Source organism: Oncorhynchus tshawytscha, linkage group LG20 (assembly GCF_018296145.1).
Source record: "Oncorhynchus tshawytscha isolate Ot180627B linkage group LG20, Otsh_v2.0, whole genome shotgun sequence".
Classification (NCBI taxonomy): Eukaryota; Metazoa; Chordata; class Actinopteri; order Salmoniformes; family Salmonidae; genus Oncorhynchus; species Oncorhynchus tshawytscha.
This window is the reverse complement of record NC_056448.1, coordinates 17,403,702-17,426,273: the sequence shown is the minus strand read 5'-3', so window position 1 is coordinate 17,426,273 and position 22,572 is coordinate 17,403,702. Positions and strand designations below refer to the sequence as shown.

The following is a 22,572-nucleotide window of genomic DNA, read 5'->3' as shown; positions in this document are numbered from 1 at the left end:
GCCAAACCCTGAAGATGCTGGGCCAATTGTGCGCTGCCCTATGGGACTCCCAATCACGGACTTAGAGACTGCTTTGTTTATTTGGTTGCTAATATTTTTTATCATTGGTTTCGGTTTTCTACGGGTTTAATTGAAAAACTAAATGTTTTATTTGAAGTAGGCTACTTTCTGTTACTTGCAAATTAAATGTGCGAACCCCACTTACCGGACAATTGGCCATGGAGAGACCTGAAAATAGCTGTGCAGCGACGCTCCCCTTCCAACCTGACAGAGCTTGAGAGTATCTGCAGAGAAGAATGGGAGAAACTCCCCAAATACATGTGTGCCAAGCTTAGATTGTAGCGTCATACCCAAGAAGAATCAATGCTGTTATCGCTGCCAAATATGCTTCAACAGAGTACTGAGTAAAGGGTCTGAATACTTACGTAAATGTAATATTTCATCATATATTTTTGTTGTTGGGGGGGCTGTAAATGTAACAAAATGTGGAAAAAGTCAAGGGGCCTGAATACTTTCCAAATGCACTGTATAAGGTGGATATGGGTTTTCTGTTTTCTCTCAGCTGGGTACACAGTGGGTCCTAAACCTCTGATTGACCTGCTGAGGCAGCGCTCTCGTCCGTACCTCTTCTCCAACTCCCTACCCCCTCCTGTCGTGGGTTGTGCTACCCGGGCTGTCGAGCTGCTCCTCGCTTCCAATGAGGTTGCTCAGAGTGTCGGGGACAATACCATGAGGTGGGAATCGGGGAGGGGACCAGGGCCTCTGTTTTGGTGAATGTGGTAGAAACCATCTAAGCTTATGGAACGGTTTAACATAGGAGCACGGACAAAAACAGATAAGCCTTTTTGTGTTGGTCTTTGTGAAAACCACGTATGAGCAAAATCATGAATAGTGAATATGACATGTTTGAAAAGAGCAATTGAATCAATCAAATCTATTTATAAAGCCCTTCTTACATCAGCTGATGTCACAAAGTGCTGTACAGAAACCCAGCCTAAAACCCCAAACCGCAAGCAATGCAGGTGTAGAAGCACGGTGGCTAGGAAAAACTCCCTAGAAGTGCCAAAAAAAAGGAAGAAACCTAGAGAGGAACCAGGCTATGAGGGGTGGCCAGTCCTCTTCTGGCTGGGCCGGGTGGAGATTACAACAGAACATGGCCAAGATGTTCAAATGTTCATAGATGACCAGCAGGGTCAAATAATAATAATCACAGTGGTTGTCGAGGGTGCAGGTCAGCACCTCAGGAGTCAGTGTCAGTTGGCTTTTCATAGCTGATCATTCAGAGCATCTCTACCGCTCCTGCTGTCTCTAGAGAGTTGAAAACAGCAGGTCTGGGACAGGTAGTACGTCCGGTGAACAGGTCAGGGTTCCAAAGCTGCAGGCAGAACAGCAAGGTGGACTCGGGACAGCAAGGAGTCATCATGCAAGGTAGTCCTGAGGCATGGTCCTAAGGCTTAGGTCCTCTGAGAGAGAATTAGAGAGAGCATACTTAAATTCACATAGGACACTGGATAAGACAGGAGAAATACTCCAGATATAACAGATTGACCCATGCCCCCCGACATACACATTTCTGCTGCATAAATACTGGAGGTTGAGATTGGAGGGGTCGGGAGACACTGGCCCCATCTGACGATACCCCTGGACAGGGCAAAACAGGCAGGATATAACCCCACCCACTTTGCCAAAGCACAGCCCCACAACACTAGAGGGATATCTTCAACCACCAACTTACTATCCTGAGACTTACTAAGGCCGAGTATAGCCCACAAAGATCTCCGCCAAGGCACAATCCAAGGGGGGTCGCCAACCCGGACAGGCAGATCACGTCAGTGACTCAACCCACTCAAATGACGCACCCCTCCTAGGGACGGCATGGAAGAGCACCAGTAATAGGGTTAGAGGCAGAGAATCCCAGTGGAGAGAGGGGAACCGGCCAGGCAGAGACAGCAAGGGCGGTTTGTTGCTCCAGTGCCTTTCCGTTCACCTTCACACTCCTGGGTGAGACTACACTCAATCATAGGACCTACTGTAGAGATGAGTCTTCAATAAAGATATAAAGGTTGAGACCGAGTGTGTGTCTCTCACATGGGTAGGCAGACCGTTCCATAAAAATGGAGCACTATAGGAAAAAGCCCTGCCTCCAGCTATTTGCTTAGAAATTCTAGGGACAGTAAGGAGGCCTGCATCTTGTGACCATAGCGTACGTATAGGTATGTATGGCAGGACCAAATCGGAAAGATAGGTAGGAGCAAGCCCGTGTAATGCTTTATAGGTTAGCAGTAAAACCTTGAAATCAGCCCTTGCCTTAACAGGAAGCCAGTCTAGAGAGGCTAGCACTGGAGTAATATGATTTAAAAAATTGGTTCTAGTCAAGATTTTAGTAGCCGTGCTTAGCACTATCTGAAGTTTATTTAGTGCTTTATCTGGGTAGCAGGAAAGTAGAGCATTGCAGTAGTCTAACCTAGAAGTGACAAAAGCATGGATTAATTTTTCTGCATAATTTTTGGACAGAAACAATGACCTTGAGATTGACGAATCCCTTGTGCTGAAAAAGTGACAAGATTTGTGTTTATTCTGCATGAAACACTTTTGCTTGTTTCATCTCTTATCTGTACTGTGTCCTCCATAGGAGGATGGTAGCACCTTAATTGGGGAGGATGGGCTTGTGGTAATGGCTGGAGCGGTATTAGTGAGCAGTAGGTTAGACTACTGCTCCGTTCCAGACATTATTATGAGCTGTCCTCTGCTTAGCAGCCTCCACTGGTGTCCTTCCACACATGTTTACAGTTTCAAGAGCACTACATGTTTCCCAGAGAACCCAGTTAGCAACCATGACAGTTGAAGGCATTGATACTGTATAAGTAACGATGGCTATTTCTGTAATGTCTTTATTCACTCCCCCTCTCGTAGGTTCAGAAACAAAATGACCGAGGCTGAGTTCACCATTTCAGGCTCTGACCACCCTATCTGTCCTGTGATGCTGGGGGATGCCAGACTAGCCTCTCTGATGGCTGATGACATGCTGAAACTAGGTGAGGCAACTGTTCAGGCTGAATATGAATGGAGCACAAGCACATTTCAAGCATTATCAAACATTACAACACAATCTGTATATTGGTCGGAAATACTCTGGATTTTTTTGTCCACTCATTTTATAGAACTGAACTATTTTTGAAAAGCTTGATCCAAAAGATTTCTGTGGAATTACAAATTAATGGACAAATCAACCTGTAGAGGGAGACAGAGATTCTCATTGGTATTTTGTATTCAACAATTTTGTCTCACAAAATGGGAGCTGACAACAATCAGAGACCTAATAGTTTATTAGCTGCAAACTACACTGCTTGAATACAAGGGCTGGAAAAAAATATGAATTTGAATCAGGCCTCCAATCTGCCCTTTCTTGAAGAACTGTAGTATTCAGTGTTTATGTCTATCTACTATAAGTACCCATTATTCTGTCTCCCACAGGAGTGTATGTGATTGGGTTCTCCTACCCAGTGGTACCAAAGGGCAAAGCCAGAATCCGGGTCCAGATCTCAGCGGCCCACACTGACCAGGACATTGACCACGCTGTGGATGCTTTCATACAGACAGGCAGGAAGCATGGAGTTGTGTCTTAAATAGAACAACTTGTGGATTATTTTGCTGCCAATAAGCAAGTTAAAAAGACAAGCAGCTTGCAGAGTTTGGACTGCGGTTACAGGTTACACAGGAGGCCTATGAATGACAGTGTGACAAAGATAATTTATTACATACAGAATAATGTATTACAGATTATGCTCAATTGTGGTCAATGCTATTTGTGTTGCTTTTGTGTTGAAGTTGAATGAATAAAATACTTTTAACAAAACGTTGGTATTTTAGAATGGCTAGCTAGATATGGTTGTAATACTGGGTAAACTAGAAGATATATTAAAGTCTTGTCTTTATTTAGAGCAATAAACGTGTGCTTGCATCAACAGTAACTTTGTAAACACAACGAACAGGGTTGTTGTTCCAGTTTGTTGTAGCACCACAATGTCCCTGGCTTGGTTTTATATATATATATATATATATATATATATATATAATCCTTGTTCTTTTCCCGCCACAAATTCTTGTAAGTCCCACCCTTCTGCAATCAGGACACGCCTCCTGCAATGTATTCAGCCAATCATTATCACTCGTTGATCATATCTCCCAATAGCAAAGCGTCACTGTTCGACTTCGCGGGAAAGTGACGATTTTTATTTGCCGCGAAAGAGTCAGCGTGGAATTCATTGTCCACAGAAGATCATTGGCGTCAATCACCAAAAACTGTTGCTTTTAGGATTTATGCACTTTGCGCACGCATACTTAATTTTCAGCACTTTCTAGATATAATCGGTGTATTATGTCTGGTTTCGACGACCCGGGAGTTTATTACAGTGACAGCTTCGGCGGTGGAGATGGACTAGGGGATGAAGGTGGAGTGAAACGGAGCCAGATCAAGAAACGATTCCGTGAATTTCTTCGGCAGTTCAGAGTTGGGACCGATCGCACCGGTTTCACCTATAAATACAGGTAAGATCGAGATTTAATTAAGTGCCACGAAGTCATTGTCGATGGCTACCGCCGGTTGGTGTGATGTTCCACAGATACCCAACGTTAAGTTAGCTAGCCAGTTAGTTAGCGAACAGTTAGCCAGTTACTGTAACGTTAGCTAACTAACTACCACTGATCACCACAATGGTCTTGAAGGAATAAAGTTTGACTCTTCAAGGTCCTGTGATTGAGTTTGTAGTTCGTTTTTATTTGCCTTATGATTATATTCGCATTCTGTTTTAAGATATTTATCTTATTGTTCATATTGGATTGTTGACATGTGTTCTGCTGTGTAGAGATGACCTTAAGAGACACTACACCCTGGGGGAGTACTGGGTGGAGGTGGAGATGGAAGACCTGGCCAGCTTTGACGAAGACCTGTCAGACTGCCTGCACAAGCTGCCCTCTGAGAACCTGCCGCTGGTGAGAAGATTGAATAGACTAATAACAGACAAATAATTTGAGGAGTTTTAATTGGAGAAATTGCAGGCTGAATAATTAATGGTTTGATGGATTCCTATATTTTCTGTTGCTGATCATATCATACTGATCTTATATTATAATTATTTGGCAAATAATTATATCTGAAAATGATCCCTTTAAACTGAGCCCTGACATTATGATTGGCAGCTGGAGGAGGCTGCCCAGGAGGTGGCTGACGAGGTGACCCGTCCCAGGCCCCTGGGAGAGGAGACAGTGCAGGAAATCCAGGTCATGCTGAAGAGTGATGCCCATCCTGCCTCCATCCGCAACCTCAAGGTAGGTCTCTGAGGATGCAATGCTGGGCCTTTCATCTTTCAGTTGGTTCATGTATAAGGTGGCATGAAAGATGTCCCTCAATTTCCTATCCATGTAAAATGCCATGACTCTGAACTCTCCATCTCTTTCTCTCTGGTAGTCGGAGCAGGTGTCCAGGCTGGTGAAAGTCCCTGGGATTGTCATCTCTGCCACGGCTGTGCGGGCCAAGGCCACCAGGGTGTGTTTGCAGTGTCGCGGCTGTCGTTCCGTCATCAGTAACATCTCCCTGCCCCCAGGCCTGCAGGGCTACGCTCTTCCCCGAAAGTGCAACACGTGAGTGCAACCCTCTGAGTTGGGTGTTTGTGTACACTCCAGTGCATGAAAAAATGCATTAAGTCATTGTGTGTGTGAAATCATCTGCTTTATCATCGTGTGTGATTTCATTCTTTAACATCTCTCTCTCAGTGAGCAGGCAGGCAGGGTGAGGTGTCCTATAGATCCCTACTTCATCATTCCAGACCGTTGTGTCTGTGTGGACTTCCAGACCCTCCGTTTGCAGGAGTCTCCAGATGCTGTGCCACATGGAGAGATGCCCCGCCACCTGCAGCTCTACTGTGACAGGTAACACACACACACAGCATCGTCTGTGTGCCTCAATATTCTCAATTAAATACAATTAACACATGCCCAATATACACAGAGTGCAAAGTGAGACTGACGAGTACATACCACATTACAGCTCATGTTCTGCCTCCCCTCAGGTACCTGTGTGACCGTGTGGTCCCTGGGAACAGAGTGACCATCATGGGGATCTACTCAATCAAGAAGGTGGCCCAAGCTAAGGGCAAGGGCAGAGATAAAAGTGCAGGTGTGGGCATCCGCTCCTCCTACCTCCGTGTGGTGGGCATTCAGCAGGACACAGAGGGAGCAGGTAGGCACGATAAGGCTACTAGAGGTTAGATTACTTATCCAACATTATGTCCTATGTGGGATAGTGTTATAGATATAATGCTATCTTTGTCTCTCAGGTCGCGGGGCCACAGGGTCAGTCTCCCCACAGGAAGAAGAGGAGCTGAGAGTGTTGGCCTCCTCCCCCGACGTCTACGGCTCCCTCGCCCGTTCCCTCGCTCCTTCCATCTACGGCAGTGATGACCTGAAAAAGGCCATCGCCTGCCTGCTGTTCGGCGGCTCCAGGAAGAGGTGAGTCATAACCATTGGAAATGGCATGTAGAATTCAAATAGATTTTTGATGTGCGTACATTTCTCTCCAGTGTGTATGTATAATGACCTTTCCTGTCTCAGGCTGCCTGACGGGCTGACCCGTAGAGGAGACATCAACTTGCTAATGCTGGGAGACCCCGGTACTGCTAAGTCTCAGCTGCTCAAGTTTGTGGAGAGGTGCTCTCCCATTGGGGTAAGGATGGGCTTGATGAATGAATATATGTATAGATTTCAGAGCAATCATGACACTCCCTCAACATAGATTTAAACCAGAATTACAAAGATGAATTCTAGACATGTCATTTGCTGACAATTTATCAGCATGCTAGTGACCCCTATCGAAAGCGCTAACCCGTATCTTCTCTCTCTCTCTCCCTCTGTCAGGTGTATACCTCAGGTAAAGGCAGCAGTGCTGCTGGTCTGACGGCCTCTGTCCTGAGGGACCCCGTCACCCGTGGCTTCATCATGGAGGGAGGAGCCATGGTGCTGGCTGACGGCGGGGTGGTGTGCATCGATGAGTTTGACAAGGTAAGGAAACATGGACAGAAGTACATCAATTGCTGAATACTTGAATGGTTTGTTTGCAGACTCTTAACTGTGTCTCTCCTTCCTCTCAGATGAGAGAGGATGACCGAGTAGCCATCCATGAAGCCATGGAGCAACAGACCATCTCCATTGCCAAGGCTGGCATCACCACCACCCTGAACTCCCGCTGCTCTGTGCTGGCCGCTGCTAACTCTGTGTTTGGCCGTTGGGACGACACCAAGGGAGAGGACAACATCGACTTCATGCCTACCATCTTGTCCCGTTTTGACATGATCTTTATCATCAAGGACATCCACGACCATCAGAGAGACATGGTGAGGGAACACACTTTAGTGTGTGTGTGTGTGTGTGGGGGGGGAGGTTTATGCACAGGGATTGTGAGCACGGCCCAGGCTAGCACAGTGTTAACACTATTGACCTTCTTTTCTCTCTCAGACTCTGGCCCGCCACGTGATGAACGTCCATCTCAGTGCTCATACTCAGACGGAGGGTGTGGAGGGAGAGATCACACTGGCCACACTGAAGAAGTACATTGCCTATGCCAGAACGTGAGTCTTAAACTCCTTTATATTAGCAGATTTATTCTGTGTATGTTAGATTCTGTTTAGATGGAGTTCATGAACTCTACTTGCAGAGAAACAATACTACACACTAGTATGTACACATTGAGGGATTTGGTTTGTAACGGTCAAATGTGCCCTGACAGGAAATGCGGCCCACGTCTGTCTGCGGCGGCAGCTGAAAAGCTGAAGAACAGATACGTGGTGATGAGGAGTGGAGCGAGGGAACATGAGAGGGAGAGCGACAGGAGAGCCTCCATCCCCATCACTGTCAGGTACCTATATGATACTTCACATGCCAACGTCATTACCAGTCAGGATACTGTCCATCTTCAGTGTCATAATTCTTGGTTCTCGTGGTCCCCTGCAGGCAGCTGGAGGCGGTGGTGCGCATCTCTGAGTCCCTGGCCAAGATGAAGCTACAGGCCGTGGCTGGAGAGGAGGAGGTGGACGAGGCCCTGCGGCTCTTCCAGGTGTCCACACTGGACGCTGCGCTGTCCGGCAGCCTCTCGGGTGTGGAGGGCTTCACCACTCAGGAGGACCAGGAGATGATTTCCCGTGTTGAGAAGCAGCTGAAGAGACGCTTTGCCATTGGCTCCCAGGTGTCCGAGCACAGCATCGTCCAGGACTTCACCAAGCAGGTCAGTTACACTAGTCTACTTTGAACAGAGACAGGACCACTTGGTCAATTACATAAAAGTACTTTGGGCATTGGAATGTTTGGCCCTTTGTCTATATGATTCAGTGCTGTCCTCAGTTGGCCTACTTGTTGCCCTGTAGCCTGTTTACCTGTCCACTGATCAGAATCTCTCTCTACCCTCTCCCATATACAGAAGTATCCAGAGCAAGCCATCTACAAGGTCCTTCACCTGATGATGAGGAGGGGAGAGCTTCAGCACCGCATGCAGAGGAAGGTGCTCTACAGAGTCAAGTAGTCTCTCAAAGATGCATACGCAAAAAGATTAAGTCACGATGGGCTTTGTAAATAGTAGAAGGGACAGGCGTCTCCTCAATTCACTCTTCCTCACAAGCCAGTGGACATCTTCATGCAGTCACGTCGATACGGCTTCATCTTAGACCACAGAGCCACTGCAGAGCCACTGATGTCTACCTTTTCCTGTGTTGCTTTGCCAAGTTATGCCAACAACAGTTATTTACTGTTCTATTGCTCTCATAAGTCTTTTGGGGTCTATTCTTTTTAGTCTAAACAAATTATGGAGGCAATTTGGATTAACTGTATTGTTGAATTGTTTGGGGCAAGAGAAGTGTTATGAGACTGTCCTAAAGATTGTTCATGTTAAATCATTACTTGTGGAAGGTATTTTGTATTGAAAATAAATGGCAAACTTCTTTATTTAGACATTTCTTATGTTGAAATGGTGTGCATAATCTTTAATGAAACACTACACAGAATTGCAATTAATACAGCATGTCATTTTAAGATTGCCTTCAGCATGTAAAAGTACAGTCATGACAAGTGCTGTAAATGCACACACTCTTTAGGTGGTTACGATTAGTCAAGTGATTCTGTCAACTACATTAAAAAGACATATTTCGAGGCTTTAGAATACATAGATACCCATTCCGACTGTTGCTAAAGCAACACAAATACCCAGTGACAACTGCACGATGGACAAAGAAGGGATGGTAGCTGGCGTCTCGGCCTTTTCTTGGTCCCCTGCAAAAGCAAAGTAATACTTTTTTATAACACAAATGGAAGGTGAAAGATCACATTTCCAATCAGCATATGAGCTTGTACTTACCATAAGCTTCCTCTGTGACACTCAACATTTTCTGTAGATCATTGAAGACCTGTACGAGAAAGAACACAATCATCAGCAATATGCGATGGCACCCAGTAACACGTTTACACTGCATCGTTCACTAGACCTTCCCAGTTTCACTTCCTCTGCACAGTTATGTTTAGCTAGTTTTAATGTCACGTGCACAAGCACAGTGAAATGCCTATCTTGTAAGGTCTAAACCCAACAATACAGTAATAAGAATGTAATACTAAAAATAAAGTAGAACAAAAACACGAGAAAAAAATAAGAACATGAGAAAGCATCCTATATACAGGATCAGTCGGTTCCAGAACCATATCTAAAATGTGCATGGATACTGGAGTGATATCGGTAGATATGTGTAGGTATATATGATAAACAGTAGCAGCAGTGTATATGATTGCATTTGAGTGCGTGTGTGTAGAGTCGGTATAAAGGTATGTGCATATTATTTGTGTGAGCAAATTATGGAGTGAGTGTTTGTGTCTGTGTTGGAGTGTCAGTGTTTGTGAGTGTGCATAGAGACGGTGCAAAAATTAAATACAAGGTTCAACTCAGTGTGTATCCATTTTGTTAGCTATTTTGTTAGCTATTTAGCAGTCTTATGGCTTGGGGTTAGAAGCTGTTCAGTAGCCTCTTGGTGTCAAACTTGATGCACCGGTACCACTTGCAGTGCAGAAGCAGAGAGAACAGTATATGACTTGGGTGGCTGGAGTCTTAACAATTTTCTATATTCTTACCCAGTTTGCTTCCACTCTTCTTCCCTTTCACTCACCTGGATGTTGAGTTCGAAGGCCATGATAGCCTCCTCCAGCACCCCATCCCTCTCTTCCTTGGTCAGCTCGATGCTGTTCATTCTGCTCCTGTACAGCTGCTTGAAGCGGTTAGGGCTTGACACTCCGGGGAAGGAGAAAAACGACAGTCCCTCTCCGCTGCTTAACCCAATTGACTTCTGGGTAATCTTCCCCAAAATTTGTCCTCCTGACAGGTCACCTAGGTAACGGGTGTAGGCGTGGGCCACCAGCAATTTAGGATTGCCTTCACCAATCTGAAGAGGGAAACAAATAAATTGTTATTACTAAGCAGGTACACAATTAAGATAGTGTGCCTACCCTGCATGTTGGTATATCTATAGCCTGTACCTTGCGAAGTCTCTGTGTATATCTGTGTGTTGCAGCAGGAATGATGACTCTCTTTCGCCACTCCTGTCCAAAGAAGTGTTCCAGATCTCTCTCTAGTGTCTCTAGTCGGGCCAGTTCCTGGGGGAAGTATATCGGTGCAACACCTGGGTGGGAAGCATTTCTGTCCATCTCCCCTTCCAGTGCTTTGTAGATCTCATAGAGGGAACACAGAAGAAGCTGCCATGGAAAAGAGGGGTTACAGATGAATACTTAGTAAGTGAGTGCTCATTTTCCATGACTATGTAGAAAGTTAAACAAAAGGCATTCTAGGCCGTTCATAATATGAAAACCACTGTAAATTATTTTGGCAAGTGGTTTGTAATTCACTTTCAGATTGGCTTTTCTCACCTTGTACTGCGGAAGAGTTATCTGTCCCTTCTGATAGCTCAGCATCAGTTGGGTGTTTTCTGCCCTGACATGGATCTCTTTAGTTGCTGCTTTTATCTGTTCTGACAAATCCCTGAGGAGAGATGGAGAACATTAGGAGGAGGACATCCTGATTTACCTGAGTACAGTCAATGTGAGCACAGAGTTTGCAGTTAGTAAATGTGTTCTGTATGTTCAATACCTTTACTTTACCATATATCAGCCCTGACCTGGTCTGAAATACAATAATCTAGTTAACATATCGACCATTCATTACAAAATGACTGTACCTGCCAGGGTTCTGCATATCATCTTTCTGTGCCGAGTTGACTGTCTCCATGTCTGTAATCCAGAATTTTTTATATGGTGGTTATAACATTATTACCCAAATGTGACCAACTGTTACAGTTGATTAACAAGTCAGTGAAAGAGGTGATAATTTACCTGTGGGGTATTTCCTTGTTGATGTCTTGTTATACAGCTGGTAAACAAAAGCTGCCTCCTTCTCAAACGAGTTTAGAGTTGCTGTGTCCTCTTTAACCTGTGTCCCTGTCTTTATATTTTACTCCCTTGCCTTCTCTCCCAATGTTTGTCAGCAAAATCAAATGGGAAGTGAGAGTGTTGACTCATTTCCCTTATGCTGAAGCTTAACATGACAGGGCAGATTTACCAGTGAGGGGAGAGCATGAGTGAGCAGATGGGATGGTAGAAATCATTAAACACAGAGTCACATGAACTACAGGAAGTGAAAAATACTTAAGGTATTAGGTGAACAATAGGTAAGTAAAGGTAAAAACAACAGTAAAAAGACAGTGAAAAATAACAGTAGGAGGCATATAAACACTGAGTGCTATAACAGTAGCACTTCCTATACAGGCACCAGTTAGTCCTGATTGAGGTAGTATGTACATGTGGATATGAACAGCCTCATATTTGATGAACAAGGTAGCAGTGCCCAAAGTTGATTCGGGACAATGCAGATAGCCCAGTTGTGCCAATGTTGGGGCACTGGATGTCCTAATTGGGTGGAGGACATGAATGTATAGTTAAAGTGTCTATGCTTATATATGATGAACAGAGAGTGCAGCAAAAACCCACCAGTGTTGGGGTTCTTGACACACTGCAAATAGTCTGGGTAGGCACCTACTTACCCGTTCAAAAGTCACTTAAAAACTTTTGTCTTGCCCATTCCCCCTCTGAATGGTTGTCTTTGACAATATATGTCTCTGAACCGCCTGTCTCAAGGCCTGGATGGCAAATCAGCTTAGCCCCAGTGATGTAACCTGTCTCACTACCCTCTGTACACTTGATTGGAGGCCGGAGTTTCAACAGGCAATGATGCAATAAGTGTTGCAGCTAAACTTTCACCTGGAATGTCATGTTTCTAATGTTTTGTGCTCTTGTTGTATGTACCTTTTAGTCTTCTGAAGATGAATCAGAATAACAAGAGTGATTCAATATGCTGACTTAACTGCAGGCTGGACTCAATGGTTAAATGAATCCAATTTAATCCAATTCTCTCTCCCAATGTATTCATTGAACTTTGTGTTGGTACAAAGTTACAGTCACAAACGACTAACTGCAGGTCAAAATTCATTTCAGGGGATTACATTGTAAACTCTTGTCCTCAACATTCAATTAGTATGATGTACCTTACATTTGGCTATTATACATCTATTGATCTATTACCAATCTATAGATAACCTGATTCAACAGGTTTCAACAAAATAGAGAAGGGGGATACCATGACTCAGCAGAAATGTATGTTGCAGCTGTAGAAGGCAAAAATAAGAGCAATTTCTAGGCATGAGAATTTTATGAATAGTTAATTGTGTTTATGATATTATAATAATATGCATGCTATGTTTCACTTAATTAACATTTTATAATGATTAGTATGTCTTTCACCAAAACATTAGCAAACTACTACAATCTACTATCTCAAAATCTCAAAAATTGCAACATTATAAAGTTTATAGCACTGTAATAAAGAATGTCAAATGTCAAATGTGTTACTTTGGCTACATGATACTTTTGTATCAAAAGTATGGAACATTTCTTGTCCATCACTTTAAATTTGATCACGCCCTCTATTTTACACACAAGCTCGTATTGGCCAGAATAGAGCAGCGTTTATTGGTCAGAGTACTGTGGTATGCTGGAGTGTCGTATCAAGGGATGGGGCTCCGTTATGAAATTCAGACTATAGGTTGTTGGAGAGTTTTATTTACAGACCAAATGCAAAATTATATGGAATTAGATGAGAGGGAACCACTGCAGTGAAAGGTAAAACATCCTACTTTAATAGATATGCTGTGTGTTTTGTGCTCGTGGAGAGCTTCTCAACCAGCGGTCTAATGCAGCTGCATCCCCTCATGTCGAGTTATGATGTCGGGCCAGAGTTTCAAGGCAAGCACGGGGATACACCCCATGAAGGCCCGCTATTGTCGTAGTTTCTCTGTTCTTCCACTCACTTGAACAATGCTATCTGATATGTCATTTCATTTGACCTTCTTATGTTGGTAAATCCATTGAAAAGAGTTGCATAACTTTGACAATAATATAGTTGCTGCTTGCCAGTGGATATTTTCAGATTGCAGCTTTCAAAACTTAAAATTGCCGTTGATTATTGTCACCAGGGTATTGCAATGACCTTCACTAAACCCACTCTCCCACCATTAAATGCCTTCATTGCCTTTTACTCATTTATAGGTAATGGATTCCCCTATCCTTCTTCTCCTAGCCCGCCTGGTCGCCCTAGTTCAATGTTTTCATGATGACTACCACAGTCACAACAGCACCCGTCACCATGACTACTGTGTGCTTGGAGCCGGGCCTGCCGGCCTTCAGATGGGTCACTTTCTCTCCAAGAGTCAGAGAGAATACAAGAATACATCATCTTGGAGAGGAACTCTGGACCAGGGAGCTTCTTCAATATGTGAGTGCCTCTGTAGTAATGGGTGTTGACTATATCGGGTATTGCACTTGCTGAATCAATTTTCCAACTCAGCAAGGTATTTTGTGAGAGTGCAACAATGATGCAACTTTCTCTATTGCCCTGCTCATAGAAATATGTTCTGACCTACACCATGTACATGAACATGTGTTGTATCTCATGGATGTTTTTTTCTCCCTTTAAAGATACCCTCGACACAGGAAACTCATCAGCATCAACAAGATCTACACAGGGAGGCGGAACCGCGAGTTCAACCTTCGTCACGATTGGAACTCCCTCCTGAGTGACAGGCCCGACCTGCTGCTTCAGCGAGTCAGCCGGGAGCTCTACCCAGACGCAGACTCATTCCCCCGCTACCTCTCCATGTATGTGAAGGAGCTGGGGCTGAAGGTCCAGTATGGGGTGGACATCGGGAAGATCAGGGCCTCAGAGTCTGAATCACCTAGAGGCAGGGGATACATACTGACTGACCAGCGTGGACTGGACTATACATGCAGGTACTGTGTTATATCTATACACATATCTAATGTAAAAGGTTGGAAATATGGAACAATTCTCCACTATGCATCCCATTTAAGAGATGATTCTCTCTCTCTTTTCTTTCCTACCCACAGAGTCCTCCTGGTGTCCACGGGACTGTGGGATCCTCAGAAGGTCCAGTTTGAGGGCTCAGACCTGGTGGAGGGCTATGAGTCCATCCCTGTGGACCCAGAGGAGTATAAGGACCAGGCCGTGCTGATCCTGGGTAAGGGGAACTCAGCATTTGAAACAGCTCAGAGCATCCTGGGTCGGGCCAGCCGGATCCATCTCTACAGCCCGAGCCCGGTCCGCCTAGCCTGGCAGACACACTACGTCGGAGACCTCAGGTACTGAGAGGCATCATCAGCTTTTGACTCCCATATTGTCCTCTCCTACCAATTGTTCTTTCTTTTGTTTCACTGATTTAGTACTCCTGCAGCAGTGTTTTAGATCGGAGTATGTTGCTATTCCCTTTAGCATAATCTGTTCATATCAAAGTGATCTATTTCCTCTCTTCCACAGAGCTGTGAACAATGAGCTGCTAGACACGTACCAGCTAAAGTCCCTTGATGGGCTGGTGGAGGGAGGCCTTGAGGACATTGCTATCGTCAGAAATGGAGAGGATGAAAAGAAGCGCTCAGGCAGAAAGAAGAAGTGCAGATCCAGTGGGAAGGACAAGCGTGGCAAGTTGTTCCTTACTCTAGCTGAGCTACTGGACAGTTTGGATGGGAAGAACAGTTCAAAGGTCACAGCGACAAACCTGCCTGTGTACCACAATGACAACTTCTCTCTCCGCCAGCCATATGATCGTGTGATCCGTTGCCTGGGGTTCCGGTTCAACTTCAGCATCTTTGATGGGTATGTAAATGATAATTTTAGTGGCATGTCTTTACATAATGCGAAAATAGTTCTGTTAAAGTTCTTGTTTTCTATGGAAGTGGTGGATCTTCTATTATATCATTTTCATTGGAAAAGCCATGCCGTTTCAGTCAGATAATGTCAGTCTGTCCTAATGATACCGTTAATCTCTCTAGCTCGGCCCGCCCACCAAGCAGTGAGGGTGCCAGGGGGCGGTTGCCAGGGGTGACAGCCTGGTACGAAGGGCGGGGAACCCCAGACCTTTTTGTTCTGGGGACGGCAGCCCACTCAAGAGACTATCGCTCTTCTGCAGGGGGGTTCATCCATGGCTTCCGATACACAGGTAACCATTCAAACTGCTGGTATTACAACGTAGACAAGAGTACACCTGACTTCTGTATAGTTAGTAACTGCCTGTAAAGGGCGGGGAAAACTTCTAAATTACAAATTTGTCTATAAAATAATGTTTTTATCGACAAAATGTGTTTGTTTTTTCACTATTTATTGTTGTAACTTTGTTATGTGTTCCACCTTAGTGCGTGCTGTACATAGAGTCCTTGAGCTGCGTTACCATAGCAACTCCTGGCCAGCAATCAAACTGTCAATCAGTCAGCTGCAGTCCTGGCTGTTGAGGAGGGTCAATGAGGCCTCCGGACCATACCAAATGTTTGGGGTACTTGGAGACATCATTTTACTAAGAGGGTAAGTAGTGCTGAACCACTGTGCACATTTTCTTCATGATTATAGTCCCTCATGGTAATTTACCTTTCTCTACCAATGAATCTCACATTGATTGATTGCCTATAGATATCCCGATTTATGTTCACTAAGGCTGTGTTTACACAGGCAGCCAAATTCTGATTTTTTTTTTCACCAATCTGTATTTTGACCAATCTGAGCAGCTCTGAAAACGATCTGATGTGAAAAGATCTGATGTAATTGGTAAAAATACCAATTAGTGTAAAAAAGGTCCGAATTGGGATGCCTGTGTAAACGCAGCCTAAATTAATCCATTTGTGAACCAGTTTAACTTTGAGTAATCTTCTCCTTTCCTGTCAGCTCTCACTGTGAGTACCTGGAGGAGTTTCCCCTCCAGGCCCTGCCCCAGTTCTCTTCTCTGTCTGGCCACCAGCTCTCCAAGCATGGGCTGCTGGTTCTGGTTCTACAGTACGGGCTGAACCGCACAGACTCACTGGGCCCTGGCAGGGCAGAGTCAGAGTGGACCCGTGCCTGGAGGTCCAACTTCCTCCACCCTGTTCTATACTACTACGACAAACTTCCCACTGGTGAGTGTGAGAATGTTAGAAACCTTATGAAGAGTACGAAACAGTTTGGCCTTATGGTTGTATTAAAAACTAAGTTAAGTAATGACATTCAAATTAAGAATATTTCTGTGTATAGTACAAGGCATCTTTGTGGTATGACGTCAGCATTCAAACCTACGTATGTATGCAAAAACAAATACATGTTATTGTTTAATTTGTCTGCCATCCTAAACAGAGAGGGACATGAGACACCGTCCTGTTGGCTGGCCACTGCCACGGCCCAAGGCAGTGCATCACATGATCGAGGACTTCTTGACTGAGTGGGATGGGCCCATCTCCCACAGCCAGCCACTGCGGCGCTTCCTGGAACACTGTCTCCACACTGACCTCAGGGCCTTCTATGCAGGTAGAGCATGTCCTTATCTGATCCTCATTACAACAACTTATTATACTAGGGTAGATATGCTCTTAGTATGCTCTTAGGATATGTCTTTTATATTTCCATATACAGTACCTCCTACTCATCTATTTATATCACACAGGATTTGTTTGTTTACTTGTGACATACTGTCATACAGGATCTGTGTTATTACTGTTTTATTATGGTTCTGCCCACTCAGTTGAGACATTTTATTACTTGATTACTGTTTTACAATGTGTAAAACAAACTTGTTTCTTCTCCCCACAGAGTCATGTTTCCGCTTATCCCTTACCAATCGAAAGCCACCCCTGTTTTGTCGTCAGGGATACCTGAGGAAGCATGGGATTGTTAGGAATAGTCAGCTGTGGCAGCATGCCCATGAAGCTGGGCTAATGCCTGGAGGACAGGACTCTGCATCCACAGACACAGACCCAGCGTTCCCTAATTACCTTACACGAGCTGGAGCCTCAGTGTCCTCTGCAATAAACCTCGACTTCTGATTGTTTACCCAAGGATCCCAAAACTAAGCCTATGACAGTTTTGATGTCCCAAGACATTCTCTACCTCTCATTATAATGTCCATGAATATATACAGTATATACAGAGTCTACAAAACATTAAGAACACCTTCCTAATATTGAGTTGCACCCCCCTCCCCTCCCTCTTTTGTCCCCAGGGCAGCCTCAATTTTTCGGGGCATGGACTCTACAAGGTGTCGAAAGTGTTCCACAGGGATGCTGGCCCATGTTAACTCCAATGCTTCCCGCAGTTGTGTCAAGCTGGCTAGATATATTTTGGGTGGTGGACCATTCTTGAAACACACAGGAAACTGTTGAGTGTGAAAAACCCAGCAGTGTTGCAGTTATTGACACAAACTGGTGTGTCTGGCACCTACTACCATACCCTGTTCAAAGGCACTTAAATCCTTTGTCTTGCCCATTCACCCTCTGAATGGCACACATACACAATCCTTGTCTCAAGGCTTAAGAATCCTCCGCCCCATCATCTACACTGATTAAAGTGGGTTTAACAAGTGACACCAATAAGTGTGTCATGGAAAGAGCAGGTGTTCTTAAAGTTGTGTACACTCAGTTTGTATATACAGTACCAGTCAAAAGTTTGGACACACCTACTCATTTTTTCTTTATTTTTACTATTTTCTAAATTGTAGAATAATAGTGAAGACATCAAAACTATGAAATAACACATGGAATCATGTAATAACCAAAAAAGTTTTAAACAAATCTAAATATATTCTAAATTTGAGATTCTTCAAAGAATCGTTTGAGCCAATCAGTTATGTTGTGACAGGGTAGGGTTGGTATAGAAGATATCCCGATTTGGTCAAAGACCAAGTCCATATTATGGCAAGAACAAGTCAAATAAGCAAGTGACAGTCCATCATTACTTTAAGACATGACGGTCAGTCAATGTGGAACATTTCAAGAACTTTGAACGTTTCTTCAAGTGCAGTTGCAAAACCCAAGAGCTATAATGAAACTGGCTCTCAAGAGGACTGTCACAGGAAAGGAAGACCCAGAGTTACCTCTGCTGCAGAGGATAAGTTCATTAGAGTTACCATCCTCAGAAATCGCAATTAACTGCACCTCAGATTGCAGCCGAAATAAATGCTTCACAGAGTTCAAGTAACAGACACATCTCAACATCAACTGTTCAGAGGAGACTGTGTGAATCAGGCCATTGTCGAATTGATGCAAAGAAACTACTACTAAAGGACACCAATAGGAATAAGAGACCTGCTTGGACCAAGAAACATGAGCAATGGACATTAGACCAGTGGAAATCTGTCCTTTGGTCTGATGAGTCCAAATTTGAGATTTTTGGTTCCAACTGCCGTGTCATAGTGAGACGCAGAGTAGGTGAACGGATGATCCCTGCATGTGTGGTTCCCACCATGGAGGAGGAGGTATGATGGTGTGGGGGTGCTTTGCTGGTGACACTGTCTGTGATTTATTTTGAATTCAAGAATTCAATTCACTTACCAGCATGGCTACCACAGCATTCTGCAGCGATACGCCATCCCATCTGGTTTGCGCTTAGTGGGACCATCATTTGTTTTTCAACAGGACAATGACCAAAAACACACCTCCAGGCTGTGTAAGGGCTATTTGACCAAGAAGGAGAGTGATGGAGTAATGCATCAGATGACTTGGCCTCCACAATCACCCGACCTCAATCCAATTGAGATGGTTAGGGATGAGTAAGACCGCAGAGTGAAGGAAAAGCAAGTGCTCAGCATATGTGGGAACTCCTTCAAGACTGTTGGAAAAGCATTCCAGGTGGCTACCTCGGGAAGCTGGTTGAGAGAATGCCAAGAGTGTGCAAGCTGTCATCAAGGCAAAGGGTGGCTAATTTGAAGAATCTAAAATCTATTTTTATATTTGAAACACTTTTTTGGTTACTACATGACTCCATATGTGTTATTTCATAGTTTTGATGTCTACAATATTATTCTACAATTGTAGAAAATAGTAAAATAAAGAAAAACCCTTCAATGAGTAGGTGTGTCCAAACTTTGACTGTATATTCCAAATATTTTGGTTGAACAACCATCCTGATTCCTCTGAGAGTTGACTGCTTATTCCATTTTATTCCTTAAATCATATTTATAAATTACACTACATTGTGGAATGTTTTATATTATGAAACGTTAGATTTGGATGTGTGTACAAACAGTATGGGTGATGTTGGGTTTTCATTACATGGTGATCTGTGAATTATGCATTATTTATTTTTTATACTATTTGTGTAGGCTTTACTACTGTTATTTATCTGCTTACTTTATTTTCTGTTGCAACAGATGTAAGACATTAAAGAGAGATAACGTAAAGCTCAGATGTTTCCATGTTTGGTTAAGGTTATGGTCCCAAGGAGTTCACGTAGAACTAACCCGAAATTGAATACTGCATCACACATCCCGCGTGTCCCGCTTGCTCATTGGCTTCTTTTGCACGGGGGTGGGTGCTTTGTTTCGAGAGAACGAACAACGTAGGCTCTGATTGGTAATAGTCCTTGTCAACGTTCCTCTTACAATAGGAGCGCCTTTTACTGCTTGTTCTCGTGAGAATTTAAATAATGAAACAGGAGACATTTTGGTTCTTGTAACAGGGACGCATCTTAAATTGAAAGCATGAACATATGAGCCACAATGGTAAATATGCGTAGAATAGATTCTGTATTGATGTTCTAGAGCCAGCGATGTCAACGGAGTAAATAAACGACGTGTTCAAAGTCGCAAGTCAGTTCATCAACATAAATGACTATTTTCGTAGCTCCTAGTATTGGCTTGCGAACGAGGATCATTTTGAAGAGAGAAACCCCAAAATAAATATTCCACATGAGTCAGTGAACATGGACGGGTGGAGTCCAATTGTTGCAACAGCTTCTGACGAGGAACGTTCAAGCTCCGAGGGTGAATGCACGGTGGGAACTGGACCAAAAGAAGCGGATGAGAAAGAGGGTGAACTAAAGATAAATGATGAGAGGATGGATGGAGGTGCTGCTGAGGGATTTGGGATAACTGGCTTTGGAGAGGGCACCGTGAGATTGAGTCGTACGGGACAGACCGCTGAACAAGAACTTCGGTACCTCCACTTGCTATGGGAACCCAGTCGAGTTGGGTCAGTGGCGGGTGTGGCGAGCAGCAAACCCGGGAAGGTGACAGGGTGTAGAGCGAGGCGACAAGGGAGAGCCCGGCGAAATGTGGGGCCCATTGGAAAAGATATTTATGGTACAGAAACTCCACACACTCAAATTGCAGAGAAAAAAAATTGTTGTTGATGGAGAGAGCTGTGAATTTCACACCCAATCATGAGGTGTAAAGTGTAAAGAATAGTGTAAAGCTGTATGAATGCTGTGGAGGGACGGGATGTCATGCAAGGCATCTGCCTATGGCTCCTGAACTTTGACAAAAGTATCATCAGTATGCATTATACTAGCCTAATACATCAGATGATGATAGGCATGTCAACACTCAAAGCACAGAGTTTAGCATTCTACCGGATGTTTACCTAACCTTTGGCTTGTTTGTTCATTCTCTCTAGCGGTGAAGAGGTTTCGAGACGCTGCCAATGGCAACGACATTGATACGGGTAGGCACTGAAGAGAACTATTGGAACATCATCTATTGTGAGACTCAACAAGACCAAGTCATATATGGTAGCCCTTTCAGGTGTTTAACGTTTCTGTCTCTTTTTTTTATCCAGTGCGCAGGCTTCTTCTAGAAGACATAGACCCTTGTGCAGCAGATGACAAAGGAAGAACAGCCCTCCACTTCTCCTCCTGTAATGGAAACGAGAGCATCGGTAAGTCAAAGTGAGAAGTGCAAGGGGCTCATGATTCATTACTCAACAGTAATGACATTGTTATGAACTGATAATAATCACAGCAGCATTTCTGTGAACAAATGATTAACTCGTCCCCTTCCTTCCAGTGCAACTTCTTCTGAGCTACGGCGCTGACCCTAACCAGCGGGATGGCCTTGGGAACACCCCTCTCCATCTGGGTAAGAACAACACATGGTACTGAAAGTATAGCATTCAGTTCATGGGTGTACAACATTGCTACTTTAGGTCCCAATAGCAGAAAAGTAAAAGATGAACAATTTATTTTGATTGAACTTTTCCATATCTGACAAATGTATATTTTCCACATTCTTTCCACTTCTGCACCTGTCTATGTCTATGCAGCGGCCTGTACCAACCACGTGCCTGTAATCACCACATTGCTGAGAGGAGGTGAGAAGCCATACTGTATGGACACACATGGACATATATACTGTACACCTGCTAATGATAACTTGTTAATGTTGTGTTTCGGTTCAGGAGCACGTGTGGATGCCCTAGACCGAGCAGGAAGGACCCCCCTGCACCTGGCACGCTCCAAACTCAACATCCTGCAGGAAGGAGACTCAAGGAGTATAGAAACTCTTAGAGGGGAGGTCACACAGGTAGTAAGGGGTTATTACAACAGCACTATGTAAACATTAGTATACCAACATTTATTTGGTGGAGTCTGAAATGCTCTCTCTCTCCATGGCTCTGTAGATCATTCAGATGCTGAGGGAGTACCTGAATGTGATGGGACAGAGTGAGGCCAGAGAGAGACTGGATCATATCTCAACACAGCTGCAGCACACACGCACCAAAGAACAGGTAAGACACATTTGTGTTTAACTCACTCTCTCTCACACACACCTGTTTTTTGGTATTGAACAAATGGTAACTGATTATCATTTTTACAAGTCTGAATGTGCCTTCATAGGTGACAATTATGGCTTCTCTTCTGTTTCAGGTTGATGAGGTAACTGACTTGCTGGCCAGCTTCACATCACTCAGTCTACAGAAGCAGAATTTGGGGGATAGGTAGAGGGGGCTCTCTTTGTGGATACATTCTTCTGTTTACGGCAGGGTAATGGGCATACTACTGTGATAAAGTAAATAAAAAAATCTTTATGAACTCATTACCCTTGACTGTTGTGTTGGTCTTCCTCTCAGCATCTTTATGTCACTGCCTTTTTTCTGTTGCCTTGCATGTGTTGTACATGAATGTTTACTGTAAAAATAAAT

At 44.0% G+C, this 22,572-nt stretch overlaps 5 protein-coding genes and 1 pseudogene across 9 annotated transcripts in view; 5 read left to right on the top strand and 1 right to left on the bottom strand.

Moving 5' to 3' along the window:
• Nucleotides 1-22,572, top strand: part of LOC112219368 (guanine nucleotide exchange factor VAV2) — a 1,336,992-nt gene that overhangs the window by 188,759 nt on the left and 1,125,661 nt on the right. The gene's annotated exons all lie outside the window — the stretch shown is intronic.
• LOC112234501 (2-amino-3-ketobutyrate coenzyme A ligase, mitochondrial-like) lies at nucleotides 2,889-3,967 on the top strand. The gene is made up of 2 exons (XM_042302294.1): nucleotides 2,889-3,035; nucleotides 3,475-3,967. The coding sequence occupies exons 1-2, from the start codon at nucleotides 2,927-2,929 to the stop codon at nucleotides 3,624-3,626; spliced, it is 261 nt and encodes an 86-aa protein (XP_042158228.1). The 5' UTR covers nucleotides 2,889-2,926; the 3' UTR covers nucleotides 3,627-3,967.
• Nucleotides 4,294-8,994, top strand: LOC112247021 (DNA replication licensing factor mcm5). Its single transcript, XM_024415664.2, has 14 exons — nucleotides 4,294-4,548; nucleotides 4,866-4,992; nucleotides 5,200-5,328; nucleotides 5,468-5,640; nucleotides 5,773-5,928; nucleotides 6,069-6,238; nucleotides 6,336-6,507; nucleotides 6,610-6,721; nucleotides 6,913-7,056; nucleotides 7,146-7,388; nucleotides 7,510-7,622; nucleotides 7,781-7,909; nucleotides 8,005-8,275; nucleotides 8,468-8,994. The coding sequence occupies exons 1-14, from the start codon at nucleotides 4,379-4,381 to the stop codon at nucleotides 8,567-8,569; spliced, it is 2,211 nt and encodes a 736-aa protein (XP_024271432.2). The 5' UTR covers nucleotides 4,294-4,378; the 3' UTR covers nucleotides 8,570-8,994.
• On the bottom strand, nucleotides 8,970-11,568 carry LOC112247024 (heme oxygenase). Its single transcript, XM_024415666.2, has 7 exons — nucleotides 11,410-11,568; nucleotides 11,256-11,307; nucleotides 10,948-11,059; nucleotides 10,561-10,776; nucleotides 10,194-10,466; nucleotides 9,398-9,446; nucleotides 8,970-9,312 (listed from the first exon to the last, which is right to left on the bottom strand). Exons 2-7 carry the CDS (start codon nucleotides 11,303-11,305, stop codon nucleotides 9,197-9,199), a joined length of 816 nt encoding a protein of 271 aa, XP_024271434.1. The 5' UTR covers nucleotides 11,306-11,307; nucleotides 11,410-11,568; the 3' UTR covers nucleotides 8,970-9,196.
• On the top strand, nucleotides 13,122-17,902 carry LOC112234594 (annotated as a pseudogene).
• LOC112234593 (ankyrin repeat domain-containing protein 54-like) lies at nucleotides 20,082-22,458 on the top strand. Its single transcript, XM_024402792.2, has 8 exons — nucleotides 20,082-20,735; nucleotides 21,049-21,096; nucleotides 21,211-21,309; nucleotides 21,438-21,509; nucleotides 21,694-21,741; nucleotides 21,829-21,953; nucleotides 22,051-22,158; nucleotides 22,298-22,458. Exons 1-8 carry the CDS (start codon nucleotides 20,357-20,359, stop codon nucleotides 22,370-22,372), a joined length of 954 nt encoding a protein of 317 aa, XP_024258560.1. The 5' UTR covers nucleotides 20,082-20,356; the 3' UTR covers nucleotides 22,373-22,458.